The 24,830-nt window shown below is 46.0% G+C and overlaps 1 protein-coding gene across 1 annotated transcript in view; it reads left to right on the plus strand.

Moving 5' to 3' along the window:
* Positions 1–17,841, plus strand: part of Kif3c (kinesin family member 3C) — a 39,429-nt gene extending 21,588 nt beyond the window's left edge. Inside the window, exons 2-8 of the mRNA XM_027424533.2 lie at positions 2,095–2,196; positions 2,771–2,893; positions 4,152–4,270; positions 4,970–5,086; positions 15,596–15,704; positions 15,851–16,023; positions 16,530–17,841. Coding sequence (XP_027280334.1) covers positions 2,095–2,196; positions 2,771–2,893; positions 4,152–4,270; positions 4,970–5,086; positions 15,596–15,704; positions 15,851–16,023; positions 16,530–16,623 — 837 coding nt within the window. The 3' untranslated portion in view covers positions 16,624–17,841. The remainder of the gene's footprint in view (positions 1–2,094; positions 2,197–2,770; positions 2,894–4,151; positions 4,271–4,969; positions 5,087–15,595; positions 15,705–15,850; positions 16,024–16,529) is intronic.
* The last annotated feature ends 6,989 nt before the right edge of the window (positions 17,842–24,830 follow it).

Raw genomic sequence — 24,830 nt, forward strand, 5'->3', positions numbered from 1 at the left:
CTGGCCATTTTAGGGGTGAGTAAGGTACAAGGCTATGCTGAAGCAAGCTACCAAGGGCACCAGACTTAAGGGTTATATTAGTTATAACCTTGAACTGAGAGGAGTCGAGATGAGTTAAGTCTGTGATATCGTGGTGGGCTAGATGGTAAGACAATTCTCCAGGGATGTGAGGGCTATGGTGTGGTATCAAGGATAGCCAGCCCCTCCATAGCCCTCGCTCTCTCCTTTGTCTTTGTGACTGCATGGGGCTTATGTGAGGTTCCCGCCTCTCCAACCAGCCTGGCTTTGCTCAGTGTCCACTGCCACATTGTACAAGCCAACCTCTGACCTCCCCATAGCATCCTTTAACCCCAGTCCTGTTCTGATTCCAATGATGTGATGCTCACAGGCGGCTGCCCACTCCCCCAGCCTGGCAGCACCCTCAGCCCTGAGAGCCCTTAGACATGTCAGCTAGTTCCACCTGGAAAATTTCCAGTGGGGAGACAGCCAATTTCTTCCAGTGGCTCAAGGTGATGTCAGCCTTCCAGGAGGCCATCGGTGAAATCAGAGGTCAGTTGTCTGCCCTGGGAAAGTACCCTCTTATTGGCAATAATGACAATGCATTTTATGGAGTCAGGCTTTGTACAACTCCATTATTGTGTCCTAGAGGCCCTATTGAAGGCCTTGATGGGGCAGGGACCTTTGCCCAGCATGGAGCTCTCAGTGAGGCTGGGAATATGGTATTCAGATCACTCCTCTGTTATTTTCTAACTGGGTGGTCCAAGACTAGTTACTCTATCTCTTCATCTCCTTCGTTCTTAAGGGAGGAAGAAGCTCTTGTCTGTATAAGTAAGCCCCATATACTGTGCTGCCTATATTTATGAGCCATCCAGAAATGAAGTGATGTTCTGACACTGCAGATGGCGGGGGGAGGGTGGCTTGCTGGGCCTTCAGCTTAGTGAGCCGAGCAGGAGTCTTTTAGGTTGAGTCTAAAGCTCATGTAGCCTCTGGGGCCTCATTTTGTCCCATGTTGCTGGGGAGTCTCTCCCTTGGGTTGTTCTGATTTCCTCAGCAGCCCAAGATTAGATCAAGATTTCCTGCTGCCCCAGTGATGAGCTGTCTTCCTGAGTCAGGAACCACACAGTACAAGGGCTGGGATGCCCAGTGACTGCCTTTTCTCATCCTGCTGCATGCCATCTGGGGCTTGGTTGCCAGGAATAGATTGCCACCCACCTTCACAGACATGGTGACCCAGCCATTCCTTCGTTTCCATAGCAAAGAGATCAGGTGCCTTATATTCCCAAAGGGGTTCCCTCTTTTTCATCCTTAAGGATCCTGTCCACAATGGTAGCTTTGTGCTACTGCTCTAGAGGCTGGAGGGGGAAACTCAATTCTCACTGACAAGGCTCTGTCTGGACAGTCCTTATGTCCACGCCTAGAAGGATCGCAGGGAAGGGCAGCAGAGTGTCTGCTCTGTGGTCATTGGAGTGGAATTGTGGAGTGGAAGCAGGAGGATCGGGAGTTCAAGGTTACCCTTGGCTATGTTACAAGAAGGAAGGGAGAGAGGGAGGAAGGAGGGGGGGAATCTCCTAAATTGTCAACTGACATGATGACACATACCTACAAAACCAACACTCAGGTGGCAGAAACAGGATTGCCACAAGTTCTAACCTAGCCTGGTCTACATACAGGCTAACCTGATCTATATAATAAATTCTGGCTAGTCAACACTGCATAGTGAGATCCTTTCTCAAAAATACAAAACAAGACCAGGCATTGGTGGCACATGCCTTTAATCCCAGCACTCGGAGGCAGAGGCAGGTGGATCTCTGTGAGTTCGAGATCAGCCTACAGAGTGAGTTCCAGGACAGGCTCCAAAACAATACAGAGAAACCCTATCTCAGAAAACAAAACAAAACAAAACAAATCAAACCAATAAAGCTATGTATGGTGATACACACTTATAATCCAGCACTGGTCACCTTCTACTGTATAGAAGGTTTGAGGTTAGTCGGGACTAAATGTGACACTGTGACCAGCAAACAAACAAAAATCCCAAATTGGGGTGCTATGGACCTCTGCCAGTCCTATCTCTGAACCCCATTGTGTTCTCAGGCCATGGAAAGCAAGCTGCTCATTGGGGGGAGGAACATCATGGATCACACCAATGAGCAACAGAAGATGCTAGAACTGAAGCGGCAGGAGATTGCCGAACAGGTAAGAATGCTAGGCTCCAGGTTCCCTGAGGCATGTCGCCTTGAGGTCATGTGTGGGGTAGGCTGGACTGGGAATCCTGGAATTAGAATTAGCTAAGAACCCAAGCTAAGTCACTTGGATTCCATGGGTCTCCCAGCTCAGTGTCTTCTCTTTGAATGAGAGGGAGAGGTGGCTTTCCATGCTGTTAGCCTCCGTGAGACCTCTGGCATTAACTCCCAGGCCTTCCATTGGCAATTGTATTGCTATTTCCTAAGTCATCAAGTTAGTTACCAATTAGCTGTGATGCTATAGGTGATGTCTCCAGAGAATGCCAGCTCTTAGCGCTGGGGTCTCCATGCATACAGGGTCACACCTGACATATGTTCATAGGAGCTGAGAAGAGGGGCCCATGTCCAGTGTTCCACTTAGAATTGTGAGGAACAGTGAACGTGAGCCACAGGGTGCCCCTGACACACAGGACCATGGTAAAGCCAGGTCCTGTGTCAGGCAAAGTGAGACAGCCCCTGTGCTCTTTAGCCCTCCTCCAGTGTGCCTTGCTTTTCTGTTGTGACCCCCTCGCCATGCCTTGCCCTAGAAACGCCGTGAGCGGGAAATGCAGCAGGAGATGCTGCTCCGAGATGAGGAGACCATGGAGTTGCGTGGTACCTACTCATCCCTGCAGCAGGAGGTGGAGGTCAAAACCAAGAAACTCAAGAAGGTAAGATGAGGGCTGGAGAGATGGTTCAGTGGTTAAGAGCACTAACTGTTCTTCTAGAGGACCTGGGTTAGATTCCCAGCACCCATATGGCAGCTCACAACTGTCCATAACTTCAAGATCTGAGACTCTCACACAGACATACATGCAGGCAAAATGCCAATGTACATAAAGTAAGAATAAATAATTTTTTTTTAAAAAAAAAGGAAGGTAAGATGAGCAGCAGGGTAAACGAGACGCTGCTTCAGAGTTGCCTGCCCAAAGAGGGCTTCTCAAGGGCCCCTCCCCACTGCCCAACCCCTGAGTATACTGCCTGTGCTGATGGGGTGGGGGTTAGCCAGGAGGCAGGAGTCTGCTTTCAGGGTGTCACTTCCAGTCTACAGGGTGGTCATCCTCATGGTCATGGTTAAGGTCACCAATGAATCATAGCTTTGGATCAGGGAATGTAACAAGGCTATGGAAATTCAAGCTCAGAGAGGAAAACAAGGTTCTTGACATCACACCAATGAACAAGGACCTGGTCATCAGGATCCTGCAAAATTCATGGAAAGATGTGGCTTGAGATGGGGGTTTAGGGTAGGAAATTCCAGTGTGGACTAAGGGAAGAGCCAGGAGAGCCCCAGGATTATTGGGATCACCTCAGAGCTGGCCAGGCCAGGCCCAGACTTTCTAGCAGTTACAAGGACATCACTCAGGGGGTTAGGAGGGAAGCAGGAACCCACTGCAGCCCCATGCCCTCACTTTGTTTGTTTGTTTGGCTTTGGTTTTCTGAGACAGGGTTTCTCTTTAGCTTTGGAGTCTGTCTTGGAACTCGCTCTGTAGACCAGGCTGGCCTCAAATGTAGAGACCTGCCTGCCTCTGCCTCCCAAGTGCTGGGATTAAAGGTGTGAGTCACCATTGTCTTCTTTTGATCAGTTATGACCTTTTATTCAGTCTATGTCTCATTTTCCTCACCTGTAAAAAGAGGATATTAGGCCAAAATTTCCTCAGTTCTCTTTCAATTTGAATACTCTGTGATACTGAGGGGGGGTAAGAAGGTACAGCCTAAGGTTTCAGGGGGTAGGAGGGACCAACAGAACCACAGGGAGGACAAAGGCAGCCCTTGAGATAGCCCATCCTGATTCATAAGGATGGGCAGCTACTCTGAGTTCACACCAGCATCCCCATCCTCACCTTGGGCTGAGCCTGCAGCAGGTGAAGCCCAGGCTGGGTGGTTGGGGCCTGATTGAGCAGCCTCTGAGCCACACCTGTGCATGTCCAGCTCTATGCCAAGCTCCAGGCGGTGAAGGCTGAGATCCAGGACCAACATGAGGAGTACATCCGAGTACGACAGGACCTGGAGGAGGCACAGAACGAGCAGACCCGGGAACTCAAGCTCAAGTAGGGCTGGCTCCTCTTCTGGTTCTGGTCCCCATGTTGCCCCAAATTCCTCAGGGCCTCTCTGAGAGATTCTTCTGAAAGCCAGATCTTGACTATCTACTCACCTAAGTGTCCATTGAGTTTTTTGTTTGTTTGAGTTTCTGTGGCTTTTTTTAAAGACAGGGTCCTACTCTGTAGCTCAAGTGGTCCTATAACTTTCAGCTATCCTCCTGCCTCAGCCTCCCAGTTGCTGGGTTACCAGGTATAGGCCACTCTGCCTAGCTTGTATGTCTTGGGTGTTTTGGGGCTGAGAGAGTGTATGTGTGTATGTGTGTACACCCAAGATTAGCATGTGGTGGTGGCCAGGGGATGACTTTGGGGAGTTTTTCCTCTATCACCTGCCACTTCTTTTTCTTTCTTTCTTTCTTTTTTTTTAAAGACTGAGTCTCTCACTGAACCTGGAGCTCACAAGATAAGCCAGCTCTTAAAGTTGTTCCATTTCCTCAGCCTGGTTTGGTGGCTCCATCTCCCTCTGCCAAAGTGCAGGCTGAGCGCTGGTTAGAAATAACCCTAAAGGCCCCAGGCCCACAATCTTTGCATGAAAAACGAGTTCCATTATTTCTGTAGTGATGGTGTCCTGACACCCTTTCCCCACCAACTCTGTTGCCTTTGTGACGGGGGCTTCCCCCACCCCCATTTCTGTCTCGTTCCTGCCCCCAGGTACCTCATCATTGAGAACTTCATCCCCCCTGAGGAGAAGAACAAGATCATGAACAGGCTCTTCCTGGACTGTGAGGAGGAGCAGTGGAAGTTCCAGCCACTGGTGCCAGCTGGAGTGTGAGTCCCTCCCGCCATTGTCTGGATCTAGGGGTTTGCATGCCTCTCCTGGGGTTGTGGGTGGCCAGGATCTTGAGACTCTGTCTGCAGAAAGACAGATGTTTGGGGCTTTGGGGAGTGGATAAAGGGGTGTACAAGGAGGATGGATTTTCCAGGATCTAACCCTGTACTGGGTCTCCATGAAGGAAGTGTTTCACTGTCTGGGATGGGAAAGGCACCTGTCAGAGAAGGGGTGAGTGGAGAGAAGCATCTTGTTTTCCAATGCAATAGCTCCAGTGTTGGCTACTTCTGGTGGATACGCATTTGCAGAAATAGCAACAGTAGTTAATGTTTGCCCAGCTCTGCTGTGTGTCCGGTCTGTGTAAGAATAGACAGAAGGTAAGTCCACTAGGCATGGTCTGAGCTTATGGTCCAGAGGGAAAGACTGGGAAGTACCAGACCCGGGGAACCAAAGAGGCTTGATCCACCCTTTCTAGCTTCTCAGCTGGGTGATTCAGCAATTCCACCTGTTTCTACTGGAGAGTGGAGCACTTGGGTGCAGCTGCATCAGTTATCTGGGTGTGCAGCGCCCTCTGCTGGTAGCCGCATAGAAGGAGGTTGACTATGCAAACTCAACAGAATGCTTCACCCAGCTGGACCAAATCTGTATACATTGTTGGAGAGAGAGTACTTCTCCTGAGATTCTTTACTCTCTGTATCCTATTACCACGCAGGGCAGGAGCCTCCCCAAGGCTGGGATGGAAGCTAGTATGAGGTCCATTTCGCCTCAGTGCATTACATGCCTGTTTAATCTATCTGATTTCTGAAAATGAGATCCTACCCACCCGGATGTGATACCAGTTGGAAATAGCAAATTTATGAGTAATGGCTTTCCAGTGGTGGCATTTTGCGCTTGTAATCCACCCTTTGGACCAGGTGTAGTAGCGCACACCTTTAATCCTAGCACTGGGGAAGCAGAAGCAAAATCTCTGAGTTTGTGAGTTTGACTCCAGCATGGTGGTCTACCTAGCAAGTTCCAGGCTAGTCCAGAGCTATATAGAGAGATCCTACCTCAAAAGGAAGAACCAAAACAAAACATTGGTCTTTCATCACCACAGTACAATGATTGCTTTTAGGAGATTTCATACTGAGAGGATTCTATTATAAGTTATATTTAATTTTTTCTCCAGTTTCCCAATTATGTAATTTATGGATGTTTCTCTCCTTCCCTCCCTGAGATCATTATTACATTTAATTACCTGTTTAGTGTTCTTCAGTCTGGAACCTAGAAGGAATACTAATTCTCTTTCTTTCTTTCTTTCTTCCTTCCTTTCTTTCTTTCTTTCTTTCTTTCTTTCTTTCTTTCTTTCTTAAACAAGAGTCATGGAATGTAGCCAAGGCTGACCTGAGACTCACTGTGTAGCTCAGGGTGGCTTTGAACTCCTAAATTCAGTCCTCCTACCTCATGAGTGTTGGGATTACTTGTATGTGTGACACTATGCACTGTTTAATTGAGGGAGGGAAACACGTGAGAACAGTAAATGACACATATGTATGACAATGCCATAATGAAACTCCCTCCTTTGTATTCTAACTTAATTTTTATTTAAAAACATAAACTTTATTTTTTAAATTTCAGCTAGTCCCTTTGCTTCTTTTTAAGATTTTGTTAAATTTTTTTGTTACATTTGATTGTGTGTTGGGGGTAGGTACACATGCCATAGCATTCATTTGAGTGGGAGAGGACAACTCATTGAGGTTGATTCTCTCTTTCTCCCATGTGGGTCCCAGGGATTGAACTCATGCTACTAGACCAAGGCACAGGTGCCACCACTTGCTGAGCCATCTCACCAGCCCCCTTTTATGTATTACTTTTTAAAATGTATTACTATTGTGTATGAATGAGTGTGTGCACGATTTGCTTGTGGCCACATGTGTATCATAGCATACACCTAGAAGTGGGAAGGTAATTCTGTGGACTTGGTTCTTTTTGTTTTGTTTTGGCTCATTTTGTTTTTGAGACGGGGTTTCTCTGTGTAGCCCTGACTGTCCTGGAACTAGATGCGTCAATAACGATGGTCTCCAACTCAGAGATCCTCAGGCCTCTTGCCTCCCAAGTGCTGGGATTAAAGGCTTACACCACCAAGTTCAAGGCCTGTTAGATTCCTGTTAGAGGAATGTCTGGAAAAACAAAACAAAGACAAAGGTGTGCACCACCACTGTCTGGCCCACGGAGTTGGTTTTTACATGTGTTCTAGAGGCCTGACTTTGTCACAAGGCTTTCATGGCAAGTGCCTTTGCCACTGAGCCATCTCACTGGCTCCAGAAAAGCCACTTTAAGCAATATTTAAGGGGTAGCAAAAAGGCTCAGTGGATAAGGGTGCCTACAGCTAAGCCTGACAACCTGAGTTCATTCCCTGGTACCCAGATGGTGGAGGGCCAGAATAGACTCCCACAAGTGTCCTCATGTCTATCAGTCAAGCTCTTTAGCAACTGAGCTGTTTCCTCAGCTCTCCATTACCCTTCTTAAGCAAAGAAAGTCCCAGAAGGACAGAGTTCTCTTTGGTATTGAACAACCTGAAAGCTGGTCATTCCTCTAAAACTTCTAGCTGTTTAGTTTGCCTTTATGTACTGTCCTTTGTTGTGGCTGGTTTTGGGTTTTTTTGTTTTGTTTTGCTTTTTGTTTTTTTTTGTTTTTGTTTTTTTTTTTTTTTTTTTTTTTTGAGGCAGGATTTTTCTGTGTAGCTCTGGCTGTCCTGGAACTCGCTGTGTTCCAGGCAGGCCTCAAACTCACAGAGATTCTCCTGCCTCTGCCTCCCAAGTTGAAAATTTCTGCACCCCGATAAGCCTCTCCACTGATGCAGTAATCCAAATCAGACCAAATCAAACTGAATTAGAAAAAGCCCACAATGGATACAATGCTCCCTGTTGGCCTTCCAGACTCCCAGAGAGGAGGGGGAAAGAGAGACCGGAAAACCACACATCTGTTTTCTTGAGGGCAGTTTAAATACCCTGTGGGAATGGTCTTGAGCATCTCTGGGGGAGGAGGGTCATCATTTGGCGGGCTTTCTGAGATGCAGGAAGATTTGGAGGAAAATAAAGGAGGGGGGCTTGGGTAGAACTTCCACCATAACAAAAGTGATTTGTTTTGTTTTTGTTTTTATTTTGAGCTGGGATTTCATGCAGTCAGGCTGTACCTCTCTAAGCAATATCCCCAGCTTTTCTTTTTTCCTTTTTATGTAGTTTACACTGACCTTGAACTCCTGATACTCTTGCCTCCATCTCCCAAATCTGAGATTATAGGCATGGGCCACCATACTTAGATGATTCTGTTTCTGAGATAGGGTCTCACTAGGTAGCCCAGGCCTTCCCGGTGCTAGGATTGCAGGAGTGTGTAACCACATCCAATTGAGACAATTTTTAAAAATTACTTTCTTTCTTTAACTTATTTTATTTTCTATTTTATGTACATGAATGTTTTGCCTGCCTGTATGTCTGTGCACTGTGTGCTTCCTTGATGCCTACAGAGGCCAGAAGAACATATAGAACACTGTGTCGCTGTTAGGGCTCAAATCTGGGTCCTCTGGAGGAGCCACAGCCAGTATTCTTAACTACTAAGCTGTCTTCCCAGACCCCTTTCTTTGTTCTTTTTTTTTTTTTTTTTTTTAATTTTAAAAGCAGTTGGTGGTTAGAATAATAAAAAAAAAAAAAAAAAAAAGTTCACCATCAAAGTCCCAGTTGTGACTGTGACTCCACAGAGAACCTCAAAGGGTGGGCTGATGGCAGGAGTGGTAGCTACCTCCCATGTCCCAGACTCTGATCCCCCCCATTAGCTCTGCTTTCACAGCTGGAGGCTGGGGGCAGGGAAGGCCTTGAACGTGGTTTCCTCTCACCGGGATGCTCTGGAATCTGAGGCTATGGAAGGAACCCCCCTCCTTTCCTTCCCAGTCAGCTCCCACAACTCACAAAACATGACTCAAGCCGGGCTGAAACACAAAAGCCCTGTCTCTCCCAGAGTGTACGTCACAGCATTGTTCTGTTGCTCAGCTCAAGTGTGGGCTGTTTTGCTTTGCTGAGGCCTGTGGTATTCTGGGATGGGAACACTGAAGACTACACAGAGTGGAAAGACATTGTTTGAAAAGAATTACCTAAGGTCATGCTGTCCCTTCGGAAAGCTTTTGTTAGAAGCAGCCTCCCTCGTTTGACCACAGCTGCCTGGAGAATCACCCCCACCCAGCCCCTCTCCAAAGCAAGGAGTCATTGTTAACATGGGACAATGTTTAGACATGCCTATGTCAGCTTATTTGGAAAGTCTGTCTCCTTCTCCCTTTTCTCCTTTCTGTCTCTTTCATGATGGTAATTTTGATTAAAGTTGCCTTGAAAGCAAAATTTTGCATATTATGGCAGTTTATAAGCACACAGTTTAATTTCTCATAGCTTTCTTTTTAGGGCTGGAGGTATAACTCAGTGGCAAGGTATTTACCTAGTATGTCTAAGGGCCTAGGTTCAATCCTCCTACAAAAACTTGAAGTTTTCATTGAACTTGCAGAAAAAGTACCTCCTAAGGGTTGTATAAATGTGTAAACACGGGTGATGACCCGTGGCTCCTAGCTTATAGTCCACAAAGTTTTATTGTGACTTGAGCACTTTGGCCTCTGCAAGTCCAGCCATGATAGACTTTTTACAACTCATCACAAAGCAGTTGAAGGGTGCTGGACTTGGATTGAAAACAGTCTGAATTTGGGGTCTGCCCAGATAGTTCAGCAGGCAAAGGCACTTGTTGCTAAATCCAAGGACTTGAGTCCGGTCCCTGGGACCCACATGGTAGAAAGAGAAAGCCAATTACCACAAATTCTCCTCTGACCTCAACATAAATGCTATGACTCATATGCATTACATGTGCACACACACAAAAATAAAATGTAATTTTTTTTTTAGTTCTGAATTTTGGTTCTTACTTTGCCACAGAAGAAAGTGATTTGGTTTGATGGTTTTATTTTTTTGTTTTTTGGAGACAGGGTTTCTCTGTGTAGCTTTGGAGCCTGTCCTGGTACTCGCTCTGGAGACCAGGCTGGTCTCGAACTCACAGAGATCCACCTGCCTCTGCCTCTGCCTCCCCAGTGCTGGCATTAAAGGCATGTGTCACCACTGCCCAGCTATTTATTTATTTCTAAGTTAGCCTCTTACTCTATAGCCCTGGCTGGCCCTGAATATAGCATGTAGTTCAAGGTTGACCTTAAACTCCTGATCCTCCTGCCTCTGCCTCCCAAGTGCCACTCCTGTCCAGAGAAGCTCTTTTAACTTATCTGAACCTAACTTTTGTTTTGTTTTGTTTTGTTTTTTGATTTTTCAAGACCAGGTTTCTCTTTGTAACCCTGACTGTCTTGGAACTCACTCTGTTGACCAGGCTGACCTCGAACTCATAGAGATCGCCCTGCCTCTGCCTCCTGAGTGCTGAGACTAAAGGTGTGCACCACCACCTCTGCCCAGTAAAGTGGAAACATTAAGGACTGCCATGCAGAAGTGTGAGGTTGCCACGAGACCATGTGTGGAAGGTTCCAGGCCTGACCCAGTCAAAAAGGGAGCTGGCCAACAATATTTGCCATCATATTGATGAAGGCTCTAAAGTAAGGGCTGCTTCTGACCCCAAGAAGTGCCACTCCTTACTCGTTCGGTTTAGATGTTGACTTTTTACATTTTAGATGCCAGCTTTTTTTTTTTTAAGATTTTATTTATTGTGTATACAATGTTCTGCCTGCATGTATGCCTGCAGGCCGGAAGAGGACACCAGATTTCATTATAGATAGTTGTGAGCAACCATGTGGTTGCTGGGAATTGAACTCAGGACCTCTAGAAGAGTACTCAGTGCTCTTAACCTCTGAGCCGTCTCTCCAGCCCCCTAGATGCCAACTTTTCTTTGCTCTGGATTTTGGGGTGACAGGTTGTTTATTTTTGAAAATCCCAGGGCTCAGGCTGGCATCAAACTCCTGATGTAATTGAAGATGCCCTTCAACTTCTGATCCTCCTTCTTCTACTCCCAAATGCTGAGATTATAGGCTTGGGCCACCACTCCTGGTTTGTGCAGTACTTAGGATCAAACCTGGGCTTTCATGCATACTCGGTAAAAACTCTCTACCAACTGAACACCTACCCCCACTTTGCTTTCATTTTTTAAGATGGGGTCTCATAGACCAGGCTGGCTGGCCTTAGACTTACCCTGTAGCCAAAATTAACTCTGACCTTGTCATCCTCTTGCTTCTCTTCTCCAAGCACCAGGACACAGGCATGAGCTACCTACCATGCCTGCCTCCAGAACCCAGTTTTTCGAAAGCATTCCTTCCTCCCCACAGGAGGGAAGAAAGTTAGACTGTGTTTGATGTCCAGGCAACGTTTATCTTTTTAAATCTTGGTGAGAGCATTCCTCAAATCAGACATGGTAGCTCACAGGTGTAATATTAGTACTCAGGAGGCTGAGATAGGAGGATTGCCTCATATTTGAGGTTAACTTGGGCTACACTGTAAATTTCAGGACCGCCTGGGCTTCATTAGTAAGACCTTATCTCAAAAAAAAGTATATGTGTCACACCATGTGAATCATGGGAATCAAACCTGGGTGCTCTGGAAGAGCATCGGGTACTCTTAGCTGGAGAGATATCTCTCCAGCCCCTCTACTATTAATTGTTGGTTTGGTTTGGTTTTTCGAGACAGAGTTTCACTGTGTAGCCCTGGCTGTCCTGGAACTCATTCTGTAGAACAAACAAACAGGTCTTGAGCTTATAGAGATCTGCCTGCTTCTGCCTCCGGAGTGCTGGGATTAAAGGTGTGTGCCACCACTGCCCAGTTGATTTTTCAGTCAGGGTTTCATGTAGCCCAGACTGGCTGGTGGGCCATGAACTTATTATGTAACCAAAGATGACCTTAAACTTCTTACCTTCCTGCCACCACCTCCTGAGTGTTTGTATTCCAGGAGTATACTACTATGTCTGGTATATATGTGGTCCTGAAAATGGAGCCTAGGATTTTATCAGTGTTAGGCAAGAATTCTACCAGCTGAGTGACATCTCCAGCCCCAGGTTTGTTTGTTTGTTTGTTTGTTTGGTTTTGGTTTTTCAAGACAGGGTTTCTCTGTGTAGCTTTGTGGACCAGCCTGGCCTCAGACTCACAGAGATTCGCCTGCCTCTGCCTACCGAGTGCTGGGATTAGAGGTGTGAGCCACCACCATCCGGCTATGAGCCACAAGTTTTTAATATTAAGTATTTTATTATTTAATGTCTTTAATATTGAAAAGTTAGGATGTTATTCAATTATAAGAGTTCCCAAACAGGAGCTTGGGATCGGTTGAACATATTAACTGTCCTTCTAGGTCTCTTGGAGGTGTGGATAACTACAGAGCTGGGTCCCATGTCTGGGCTATTGACTACAACCTGTTTATGGCATAGGGATCAATCCTGGAAGTAGGCCTAGGGAAGAAGAGGGAGTAAATGGAAAACTGGTGTCCCAGTTATAGATTCCTTTTCCCCAGCCTTTCTTCCCCCAGCAAGCTGCCTAGAATAACCCGGCAGCTTCATTGGGTAAGGCTGCCATTTCCCACTGACTGGCTGCTCTGCCTGCTTAGCCCTGCTCCTCTTTCCCATTCCCAGAGCCTGAGTTTTCAAAGGGTCTCTCTGACTCAGCATGTCTCCTAAGAGATAGTACAGTACACGGTGATAAAAAGGGTTGCTGATTGTGTGACCTTAGCTACAAAGGGTGCTTGGCCCCTCTAAGCCTGTCTCCTTGTTTCTTCCATTCCACAGGCGCATGCTAGAAAATTCTAACATGAGATGTGGCCTGTACCTTGTCACTGATAAATGCCCACTTTCTTCTCTGTGGAGTGGTGATGCTTTTCCATCAGTGTGCTGAGCCAGACTGACATTAAATCTGCTTCTTGGCCTCCTATAGCCTCTGGGAACAAAACGAAATGGGGCTTTTACAGCTTTCTTGTTTTCTTTTGTGAAGAGGCACAACTGGGACCACTAAGTGGGGTTTGGTGCTTTTTAGATGTCTGGCAAACTGAATTTCAAGACTGTAACTTCTCAGGGTTGGAGAGATGGCTGTCTCAGGAGCAACCATGAGGACCTGAGTTCCCCAACACCCATTTAAAAAGCCAGGCATTGTAGTGTATGCTTGTAATCCCAGCACTGGAGAGGCAGAAATAGGCTCCTGAGGGCTTGCTGGGCAGCAAGTCTAGCCTAATTGGCAAGCTCTAGGTTTAGAAGCTGCCTCAAAAAATAAGATGGACGATTTCTATTTCTTTGATGAAACACTATGACCAAAGGCAAGTTAGGAAAGGGTTTATTTCAGCTTACACTTTCAGGTAACAGTGTATCACTGGTGGAAGTCAGGGCAGGAACTCAAACAGGTGGAGGCAGGAGCTGATACAAGGGCCATGGGGTTGCCACTTACTGGCTGCCCCCCCATGGCATGCTCAGCCTGCTTTCTTATAGAACCCAGTACCACCTGCCCACCACCAAATGGGCTGACACCTCCCCCCACCATCAATCACTAATTAAGAAAATAGCCTATAGTCCTATCTTATGGAGGCATTTTCTGAGTTGAGGTTGCCTCTTCTCTAGTGACTCTAGCTTGTGTCAAGTTTACAAAGCTAGCCAGCACAGGGTGTAACTGAGAAAGACACTCAGTATTCACCTCTGGTCTCCACACTTGTACACACACACACACACACACACACACACACACACACACACACACAGTGTAGTACAAAAATGCACTTGCACCCCACACATATGCACACACATGTGTGAGATCACGTGCACACATGTGCTCGCCAACACACACACACACACACACACACACACACACACACACTGCACTAAGACTGTAACTTTTCATTCCTTGCCTGCAGAATGCAAATTAGCCTTGGGGTTTCGGTACAGCTAGTTTTATGCAGGGACAGAATGTCCTGTCTGGGAGTAACTGTGGCTCCTTCCTGTCTTCTCCCTTCCAGTGTCACCTATTGAATTTTTCATTACTCATTTTGTTTGGGTCATTGCTTGAATTAGCAGATGGAGTTAATTCACAGCCCTGTGTTAGCCCTTGCAGTGCACTGTGCTAAGTGCTTGTCTGGTTAAATCCCACAAGTTCTGGGGGCAGGGTGGGTGTGACATGTTGGAGGCCAGGGACAGTCAGCTTCTTCCCAGGGTGACCCAGATGTAAGGGGACAAGACAGTGTTCAAACCCAATCCTCGTGTCACTTCCAAACCTGTGTCCTTTATTCTTTAAATTGGACTCTGCTTTCTTGTTTCTTCTGTTTGCTCTTATTTGTTTTGAGTGATTACAATATTATGCTATATTTATCAAGTTGCCGAGGGGAGAGCTCTACTGTTACAGACATGGTAGCTCATGCCTGTGATCTAGGCACAGTGGAAACTGAGGCAAGATGAGCAAGATTACAGGATGATGAAGAGTTTGCAGCCAGTTTAAGCTACATAGCAAGACACTGTATCACAAAAACAAAACAGGCTGAGTGCGGTCACCCATGCCTAAGGGTAATCTTAGAACTCAGGGGGTAGAGTCAGGAAGATGAAGAGCTGAAGGCCAACCGTGGTGATATGGGACTGTCTCAAAAAACACATAAATAAAGGTGAGGCCACAGCTCAGTTGGTAGACTGCTGCCAGTCATACACGGAGCCCTGGGTTAGAACACCTGTAACCTCAGCATTCAGAAGATGGAAGCAAGAGAACCCAAAGTTCAAGTTCATCATCTGCTACATAGTGAGTTTCAGGTCACCCTGTACCAGGTGAGATTTAGTCTCAGAACAAGACAGGGATGGGTCAAGTGGCCCCCTTACAAAAAAATATTATTTTTTGCTTTTGGATTTTCCAGACAGGGTTCTCTGTATGTCCTGGCTGTCCTAGAACTTGCTCTGAAGGCCGGGCTGGCCTCAAACTCACAGAGATCCTCCCGCCCCTGTCTCCCAAGTGCTGGCATTAAAGGCACGTGCCACCACTGCCCAGCTGAAACTAGGGCCTTTCTAATGAAATCACTTTCAAATAGTGCCAGTCCCTGGTGACCAAACATTTCAAATCTATGTTATTCTCATTCAAACCACTGCACAGGGCTTTGGGGGTTGAACCTGGGTCCTCATTCTCGCATACAATCAGCCCTTTTTACTGTGAGAAAAACAACACTGACCATGGTGGTACTAACTCAGATCTTGGCTTTTGAACTTCAGATGTGGAAGGTCTTTTCAGAAAGCCATCCAACCTCATGAGCCTCCCAGCTACCAGTTAGCAGTCCCTCACAATGCCATTTGCTCTTTGTCTTTGAGCAAATCCCTTCTAATCCATCGTGGTGAGGTATGTCTATAATCCTAGCACTTGGTAGTGGAGGCAGGAGGATGAGTAGGTCAAGGTCACCCTCAGCTATGAGTTCAAGGCCAACCTGGGTTTCATGAGACCCTGTCCTGAAAAAACTCTAAAAGCCCACTAAACCAATGATAAATTCATCCTAATATTCCATTTTCCCTATAGGAATAACAGTCAAATGAAGAAGAGGCCAACTTCGGCAGTGGGCTACAAGAGACCTATCAGCCAGTATGCTCGGGTTGCCATGGCAATGGGGTCCCATCCCAGATACAGGGTAAGAAGCTGGGAAGTAGAAGTTAGAAGGGAGAGAAACCCAAGGAGAAGGGATGTTTACAGAATGTGCTTCCTCTAAGTATCCCATCATCCTTGTGATATCCTGGAAGATAAGCTACTGCTCACATCTGTATCATTTTACCACAGGCTGAAAATATAATGTTTTTGGAATTGGATGTTTCCCCACCGGCTATCTTTGAGATGGAATTTTCTCATGACCAAGAACAAGATCCACGGGTACTACACATGGAGAGGCTCATGAGGTTGGACAGCTTTCTGGAGAGACCTTCCACGTCTAAAGTGCGAAAGTCAAGATCCTGGTTAGTACCACCATGGTCAATGTGAGCTCTGGACTTTGGGAAGCAATGGGATTGCATGTGTTGGTCAAGGCTGAAGAGGGTTTGAGTGTGGGGAGGGAAAGGAAGACCCTTGCAGTTCAATCTACAGTGGTGACCTGTCTGTATGATATGCTGTTGCAATAGTTTGGCACAACAACCTGGCAATGGTGGTGCACGCCTTTGATCCCAGCACTCGGGGGCAGAGGCAGGTGTATCTCTGTGAGTTCAAGGCCAGCCTGGTACTCAGCGAGTTTCAGGACAGCCAGGGCTACACAGAGAAACCGTCTCAGAAGGAAGGAAAAAAGAAGGAAGGAAGGAAGGAAGGAAGGAAGGAAGGAAGGAAGGAAGGAAGGAAGAAAGAAGGAAAGAAAGATAGGAAAGAAAGAAAGAAAGAGAGGAGACGAAAGAAAACAGAAGGGAAAACCTTGAATTTCTGTACTCTGGTTTCCCTAATTTCTCCTTTGGTCTGTCTCGTTGCCTCTCTACAGGTGCCAGAGTCCTCAGCGGCCTCCACCCTCCACCACTCATGCCTCTGTGGCCTCTGCTCCTCTGCACCCTGCACCAGTGGTAGACCATGACTGACAGCCTTCAGTCAGGCTGCCCATCATACAGACTCCTAGGACAGGGCAGCCAACCCTGTTTCATTGCATCTGATGCTTGGTGCGTGTGTATGTGTGTGGTATGCATGTGTGTGTGTGTGTGTGTGTGTGTGTGTGTGTGTGTACTAGTATGTGTGAAGGGGTGAGAAAAGGGCAGATGGCACCTCTGCCTGTTTTCTGTGTCTCCTTTATTTAATTCATGTTATTTATTCATGGAGCTTGGTTAGTGAGGAGAGATCCCCTCGCCTGAGCTGCCTGGGCCTGCCGTGGTCACTGCATATAGCCTTCTTTTCTTCTGCCTGGATAGACGCCTCAGTCAGGCCCCAAGCTCCTCCTCATGTCTGCTGCCTCCAGAAGGGAAGATGGCTAGTGCCTGAGAAGACAGCACTTCCTTTACCCGTCCATTCCATGGTCTCCATCTTCTTGTCTGATGGTGAGCAGCTCCTGACGCTTTCTGGGGCTGTGAAACTGCTAGTGTCCATTGAGGGCAGGAGGTGTGCTAATATCACCGTTGGGCCTGCACTCCTGGTGGACTGAGCCTGGCTGTCCTCTTTTTGAGTCCCAGACTCTTCCAGCTTCCAGGGCTTTTTCCCAAGGACTTTCAGTAGCCTCACCGAGACTCATCCCAAGCTCTCCAGCCTTGGCAAGAACTCATGGCTTCCTCAGTACCACTTCATTGCCAGCCTCTCCACCCTTGTACTGGGAATTGCGAGCCAACAGTTGTTCCACCATGAAAACTGCAGGAAACGGAACAGTGTGGAAACAACGTGGACTGTCATCAAGGGAAGTCCCCCTCGGGTCCCTTTGTTTCTGTCTCCTCTAAGAAGTCCCTTTGAGGAACAAACCACCTGTCCTCATGTGAGGTGTGGCTTCTTCCTGCTTTGATCACTGTTCCCTGATGTTTCCATCCTGAGTCCATAGTGGAATGAATCAGTGTCATTCTGCCCTTATAAATGCAGATAGCAAAGTCCTTCACTTTTCCCCTCTGGCTAGTATAAGAAGCAAACCCAGGCACAATCTTTGCCAGATTTACCTAGTCCCCCTATTTCTGAGTCACATCTTGGGGGGATACTATTTTGTTGAAAATCGATCTATTCTTTACTACCTGTGTGAACTGGCCCTTCCTCACCTTCCTTTGTGACAGCCCAAAATATCTCCAGGTATTGCAAGTGATAAGTAAATTTCTATTTTAAAAAGTTAATTTTCATTGACCTTTATTTTTTACATGCAAGATAAAGCTTATTTTTTAAAGATTTATTTTTTATTATTTTTTAAACTATGTTGTCTATATACATGAATTCAGAGGCCAGAGGTATGGACCCCCTTGGAGCTGGAGTTCAGGTGGTTGTGAGCCACCTGACATGAGTGCTGGGAATTGAACTCAGGTCCTCTGGAAGAGCAATATGTGCTCTTAACTGCTGAGCCATCTCTAGTGTCCCCCCTACCCCCACCCCCAGATAGGGCCTTTTTTGTGTAGCCCTGGCCTACTACTAGTATCCACTTGCTTTGTGCCCCACCCTTGCCTCAAATTTGAAGCACTCCTGTCTCAGCTTCCCAGATGCTGGGATTATAGATGTGAGCTATGATACCCAGTTTTTATTTTTAAAAGGTTTTTGTATATAATTGCTTATAGTCACTCATGTTGAGGTAGGAGAATTGTCAATGAGGATAGCCCATTCTGTAGAAGGAAACCTTATTTCATAAAAACAATACTCAAAGCTCTCGGAGAGATGGTTCCATGATTGACAGCGCTTGCTGTTCTTCCAGAGCGACCCAAGTAGAGTTTTCAACATCCACATTAGGCAGCTTCAGGGAGTCTGGAACCCTCTTCTGGCCTCTGCAGTGACCTACACACACAAGCACATTCCCACCTACAGACACAGACATACACTTAACTAAAGAGTTAAATAATTTTCTTACATTTGGCTTTAAACAGCATGGTGATACACACTCACCTTTAATCCCAGCACCTGGGAGATAGAGGTAGGAAGATTAGAAGTTCAAGATCTTTCTTGACTCTGTAGCAAAATAAATAATAGATAGATAATAAATTTTAAATTTAAGTTAAAATCATCCAATTCTATTTATCCTACAACAAACTTGGATTCCTTTCCTAATTGCTTTCCTGATATGTCTCTAGGGAACATCCACAATCCTCTATTTCTGTTGTTTTGTTTTGCTTTGTTTCATTTTGAGACAGGGTCTCTCTATGTAACCCTGGCTAATCTGGAACTCACAGTGTAGACCAGGCTGGCATGAAACTTGCAGCCATTTTCCTGCCTCTGCCTCCAGAGTGCTGGGATTAGAGGCGTGTGTCACCATCCCTAGCCCTATGTCTAATCTTTTTCAAGCCTTGGAGCTACTCAAAGGATGTCAATGAGTACACAATTTCTTGAATTAAGAATTGTAATTTCTAGGCCGGGTGTTGGTGGTGCACGCCTTTAGTCCCAGCACTCGGGAGGCAGAGGTGGGCGGGTCTCCGTGAGTTTGAGGCCAGCCTGGTCTACAGAGGGAGTTCCAGGACAGTCTCCAAAGCCACAGAGAAACCCTGTCTCGAAAAACCAAAAGAAAAAAAAAAAAGAATTGTAATTTCTGCTGTCAACATTTAACAGCTTACTACTTAGTTTTTATTTGAAAAATTTAAGAAATTCTCTTTATGCTATTAATATTACTTAAGTATTAATACTCTTAATATTAATACTTAATACTGCCAAATAAGTTGATTTATTTTCAAGATGTGTATTTTGGTGGGTGGTAAGGGGTAATTTCAATGATGCAAGCCAATAGGAAGTTAGGGTTTCAGGTGCCCTTATGTTGGTTCCCTGGCTTCTGAGCAGGTCTGTAATTTACGTAAGACACGAAGCTGATAGATCTGCCAGAAGTTTTGTGTGTGGTGAAGGGCAGTGGGCCGTTCTTGTCTCGGGGAAATAAGCCCTTCTGTACCATTCGAGTTTTCCTCCAAGGGTCACTTGCTTCAACTCCACTACTGTGTTTTCTGCTGTTCTATTGGACGGGACCTTTGAGCCTCTAGGTTTGTCTGTCCTTCAAGGAAACCTTAGTTTTCCATCAGAGCCCTGTGATTATTTGACACTCGGGGTTCAGATCAGAGGTTTGGCTGTATGTAGAACAGGAGTTGTGTGTGACCTGGGCATTGAGGGACCTCCCCCTCACCATTTAGTCACTTGTAGATGAAACTGCATGTGCCACCCCATTATCACTTGGACGCATCAACTCCACGTTGTTCGGGTCACTTGTCCCTCACAGTTTTATAGCACAATATATCCCACTTGAGCACCCCAGCCTGAGGGCTAGGCCCAAGGTGTGGTCAGAGGAGGAGCCCCTGCCTGTGGTATTGTGTGTGTGTGTGTGTGTGTGTGTGTGTGTGTGTGTGTGTGTGTGTGTTTACCTGTGCAGGGGGCACTACACTCAATGTAAGATACACTAGGGACAGAGCCACCAGAGGTGGCTGGATCTCAGTCTCTCTCGCTCTCTCTCTTTCCCTCTCTCTCTCTCAATCTCTCTCTTTTCTTTTGATGTATCAGACATTTGATTGACAAAGTATGGGCCTTAATTAGGACCAAATTTCCATGTCTGTTGCTATGGTCTTTAATTAAAGTTACACAGTGGCCCATTCTTGTCACCCTATACAGATGACTATTTGGGACATATGTAATATATAAATATATAAATACATATTATATATATAAATTAACCTCTGTCCCCTTGGCTTAGGATGGAGGCCTTTCTGTTAAGTGGAAATGCACCCTAGTTTGGTGCTGCCAGCAGCCTGCAGGCCCCAGCCCTGTTGAGATTAATACAGTTGACAATAAAGGAATGAGTATCCTTGCGGAGTTGATTGACTGCTTCTCTTCCCTTTGTCTCTTCCTTCTTGTGTTCACTTTTTCATTTTCACTTTCTCTATAGCTTTTTCAACAAGGGCTTAAAAGTATCTGGAGGTCACCTGCATCAGTCAGAGCATCAGAGAAGAAATAACTACTCAATGAAAGGGTATCTGTCGTGGCTGGTGGATTAGTTTGGCTGTCAGAGTGCTTGTGTAGCATGTTCAAGGCACTCAGTTCCATCCCTGGCAGGAAGGAAAGAAAAAGATAACAGACTAGGGCTGGCAAGATAGCTCAGTGGGTAATGGTGCCTGCTGCCAAAGCTGACAGCCTGCTTGTATCCCCAAGGCCCCCCCGCACATAGTGTGGGGACAGAACTGATGTTTGTGAGTTGTCCTCTGACCTCCACATCTATGCTGTCTATGGCAAGGTCTATGTCTATGCACACCCACACACAAAATAAGATTCAAATATAGACTGTTTGAGTTGACAGAGATGGCTTTAGTCAGTAAGGTCATGAGAACTTGAATTTCGGTTCATAGGACCACATAAAAAGCTAGATATGTCAGAGAAAGCCTGTGATCCCAATACTAGGGAAGGGGAGACAAGGGGGTCCCTGAGACTTCCTAGTTAGTCTAATTGAATATGTGTGTTCCAGGCTTAGTGAGAATCTCTGTCTCTCTTTTAAATTGCACATTTATGTGTCATCTACCTCTTAGTTTATTTATCTATTTTACTGGATGTGAAGGCCTGCATTTGGAGATCAGAGGATAGCTGTGTGAGTTCTTTCCTTCTACCATGTGAGGCTCAGGGATTGAACTCCTGTCCTCAGTCTTGTTGGCAAGCATCTTCTCTCAGTGAGCCATTTCACTAGCCTGAGATTCATCCTCAAAAAGAAAAAGGAAAGAACAAAAAGAAAGAAGAAAACAGAGAGTGATTTAGGAAGACAATTTTGGCTTCTACATGCATGCACATATCATCCCACCACACACAAAGATGAAGGAGAGAGAGAGAATATGAATTTATCTGCACAGTAGTGGGAGCAGCTGTCCATGTTCTAGGATTGCAGCCTCCACCAGTTACTGGCTCACCTCAGAACTGGTAGGGAATACTCAGATAGCTGTCAGGGTTTGAACAGATATAAATTTATAGAAAGCACATGCCTGGGGGCTGGATAAATGGCTCAGAGGTTAAGAGCACTGGCTGCTCTTCCTGAGGACCTGGGTTGAATTCCCAGCTCCCACATGGCAGTTCATAACTGCCTGTAACTACAGTTCCAGAGGATCCAACACCTTCACACAGACATACATGCAGGTAAAACATGAATGCACATGAAATAAAAATAAAATAAAATATTAAAAAAAGAAAGCAAGCACATGCCTGAATCTGACATATGGGGAGTGCTGACTTCCAATACATAACCAGTTTCTGAACTTGGTGGAGCTCACTGAGAGAACACACACACACACACACACACACACACACACACACACACACACACACACACCATGCCTGAGGTTCCACTGTAAGTGTTCCACTTACAGCTCACAAAACAAATATAAAAGACCTAAGTCCCTCTGGAGTCTATCTTGGTGGGAATGAGAAGTAGTGACCCAAAACCTCATGGCCTTGGCTCACAAGGCAGGAACATTCGTGACCAATTTGGGCACTGAGGTTTTCTCAAGGGAATTTCATACCCCTGGGCTTTCAGCCTTCAAGCTCCCGGGCTTCAAGTTGAGTGTCACCCTGAGGCTGGAGACATCTGCCAGGGGTTGCACTGGACATTTTGAGTGAAAAAAAGAAATAAAAAGGGCCTGGCGGTGGTGGCACACACCTTTAATCCCAGCATTTGGGAGGCAGGTGGATCTCTGTGAGTTTGAGACCAGCCTGATCTACAAGCGCTAATTCCAGGACAGCTTCCAAAGCCACAGCTTCCAAACCCTGTCTTGAATAAGAAATTATAAGAAAAATAAGAAATAAAAAGGAAGGACATGACTGCTCCTAGGTACAGTGGAGGAGAAGGAAATAAAGGAAAATACAGCCAGAGAGACATCTGGAGAGTCCAGAGAACCATGACTCTGAGCCAGGACATGTGAAGAGAGGAGGGAGGGGAGAGGAACCACAGACCAAGAGGGGTGCCTGGGCCAAGAGACTGGCATTGCCAAAATGGCTGAGTTATATAGGAGCCAGAGGAGTGTGAGGAGGGGATGGGGTATGCCAGCCAGGAGGGCCCTGTAACATGTAGGGACTGAGGGATACTGGGAGAACTTAGCCGCCAGAGTCCACTTTGATATGTTAATGGACACTTCTTTTAGCCATTTGTCCTGGCTTTGAGACCTAACACACTCAACACATAAAAGTTTGAGTACTTCTCCTCCCAGGAAGGGAGTTGGGGAAATTACCTGTCCACACAGGGACAAAGCCCATATTTTTCCTCCTTGGAATGCTACTTCTCCAGCCCAGGTGTATCAAGGACCACAATAGCTCCCTACATGAAAATGGTAGAAAATGTATCTGCCAGCAGCTTCTTACTGGTGTGGTCCTGCCACAGGCTCCAGAGAGACAGAATCTCAGTCTTGGTGAGACTAGGATTGACTGAAGGGTTTGGGTCCAATAGGCAGGGACACAACATGTGGACAAGACCTCCAATAGTCACACTGTTGTAACCATGTGAATGGGTGGTTATGGGAATAGGAGGGATAAAAGTATTCTCAGAAGAATATGATGGCTGGGGGCTGGAGAGATGGCTCAGTGGTTAAGGGCACTGACTGCTGCTCTTCCAGAGGACCTGGATTCAATTCCCAGCACCTGCATGGCAGCTCACTACTGTCTGTAACTCATGTTCCAGGCGTTCTAATATCCTCATACATATGGTAAAACACCCATGTACATAAAATACAAATAAAAAAAAGATAATGGCTGAAATTACTACTGAGTGAGGCTCAGTTGTAGCATGTGCTTAGCATGTACAAGACTCTGGGTTTGATCCTCAAAACTGGAAATAAACATACAAACAAACAAATGAAAAAGATGATGGTAGTAGAGGAGGAAGCTCTGGACAGCCAATACAACTGATGCTTTATTTATTTGTTTTTAATTTTACTGTGTGTGTGTGTGTGTGTGTGTGTGTGTGTGTGTGTAGGTCAGAAGATAATTTGAAGAAGTTGGTTCTCTCCCAACATGTGGGTCCTGGGGATTGAACTCAGGTCTGCCAGCTTGCTAGCAAGTGCCTTTATCTGTTGAGCCATAATAGTAGTCTAAACTGATGTTTATTATTATTATTATTATTATTATTATTATTATATTTTAAAGATTTGTTACTTTTGCTGGGCGGTGGTGGTGCATGCCTTTAGTCCCAGCACTCAGGAGTCAGAAGCAGGTGGATCTCTGTGAGTTCGAGATCAGCCTGGTCTACAGAGCGAGTTTCAGGACAGCCTTCAAAACCACAGAGAAACCCTGTCTCAGAAAAACAAAAAACAAACAAACAAACAAAAAACCAAAAACAAAAAAGTCTAATGTGTGCTTATTTTATTCCTGGATATTTTTCTTACAGTGTGGTTCAATGGTTACCTGAATTGAAATGATTAACCTCAGCAGGCCCACACCTGTAATCCCAGGTTTAGGAAGACAGAAACAGGGTCACTGCAAGTTCAAGGTAAAATTTATCTACACAGCAAGTTCCAGGTGAGCCAGGGCTGTATAGTGAGACCCCATCTCAAGAAAACCAATCAGTGTGGGGCTGGAGGGACTGTTCCTGCAAAGGATGTACCTTTGATTTCCAACACCCACATCAAGTGGCTTACAACTTACAATTCCAACTCCAGGGGATTTTCTTCTGTATTCCCAGTCTTCCTGCCACTCACCTACTCACAGAGAGAGACACACCCATAAACGTGATTAAAAATTAATAAAAATAAATATGAAAAAAGGAAAAACAACCAACCCAACATCCCCTTCCCCCAAAGAAAGAAAGAAGGTGTAAGAAAGCTATCTAGAGCTGGGAGGTGCTTCAGGAGGTAAGGTGCTTGGGCAAGCATGAGAACCAGAGTTTGAGTCCCAACATCCACATTAAAAACCAGGCATGGCTATGTGCACCTGTAATCTTAGCTGGGACTGGAGAAAGGAGGCCCCCAAGGGACTTCCTGGCCATTCCTAGACCATCAGTCAACTCCAGGTTCAGTGAGACTGGATCTCAAACAGAAAAGGTGGAGGGTAATGGAACGAGGCACCCAGCATCCACCTCTAGCCCCCATGGTGCACATCCACATCTGCATACACATAGACCACACACACACAAGAAGGCTATCCAGGGCTGAGAAGTGGTGGCGCACACCTTTAGTTCCAGCACTTG

This window comes from Cricetulus griseus, chromosome 7 (assembly GCF_003668045.3).
Source record: "Cricetulus griseus strain 17A/GY chromosome 7, alternate assembly CriGri-PICRH-1.0, whole genome shotgun sequence".
NCBI classification, from domain to species: domain Eukaryota; kingdom Metazoa; phylum Chordata; class Mammalia; order Rodentia; family Cricetidae; genus Cricetulus; species Cricetulus griseus.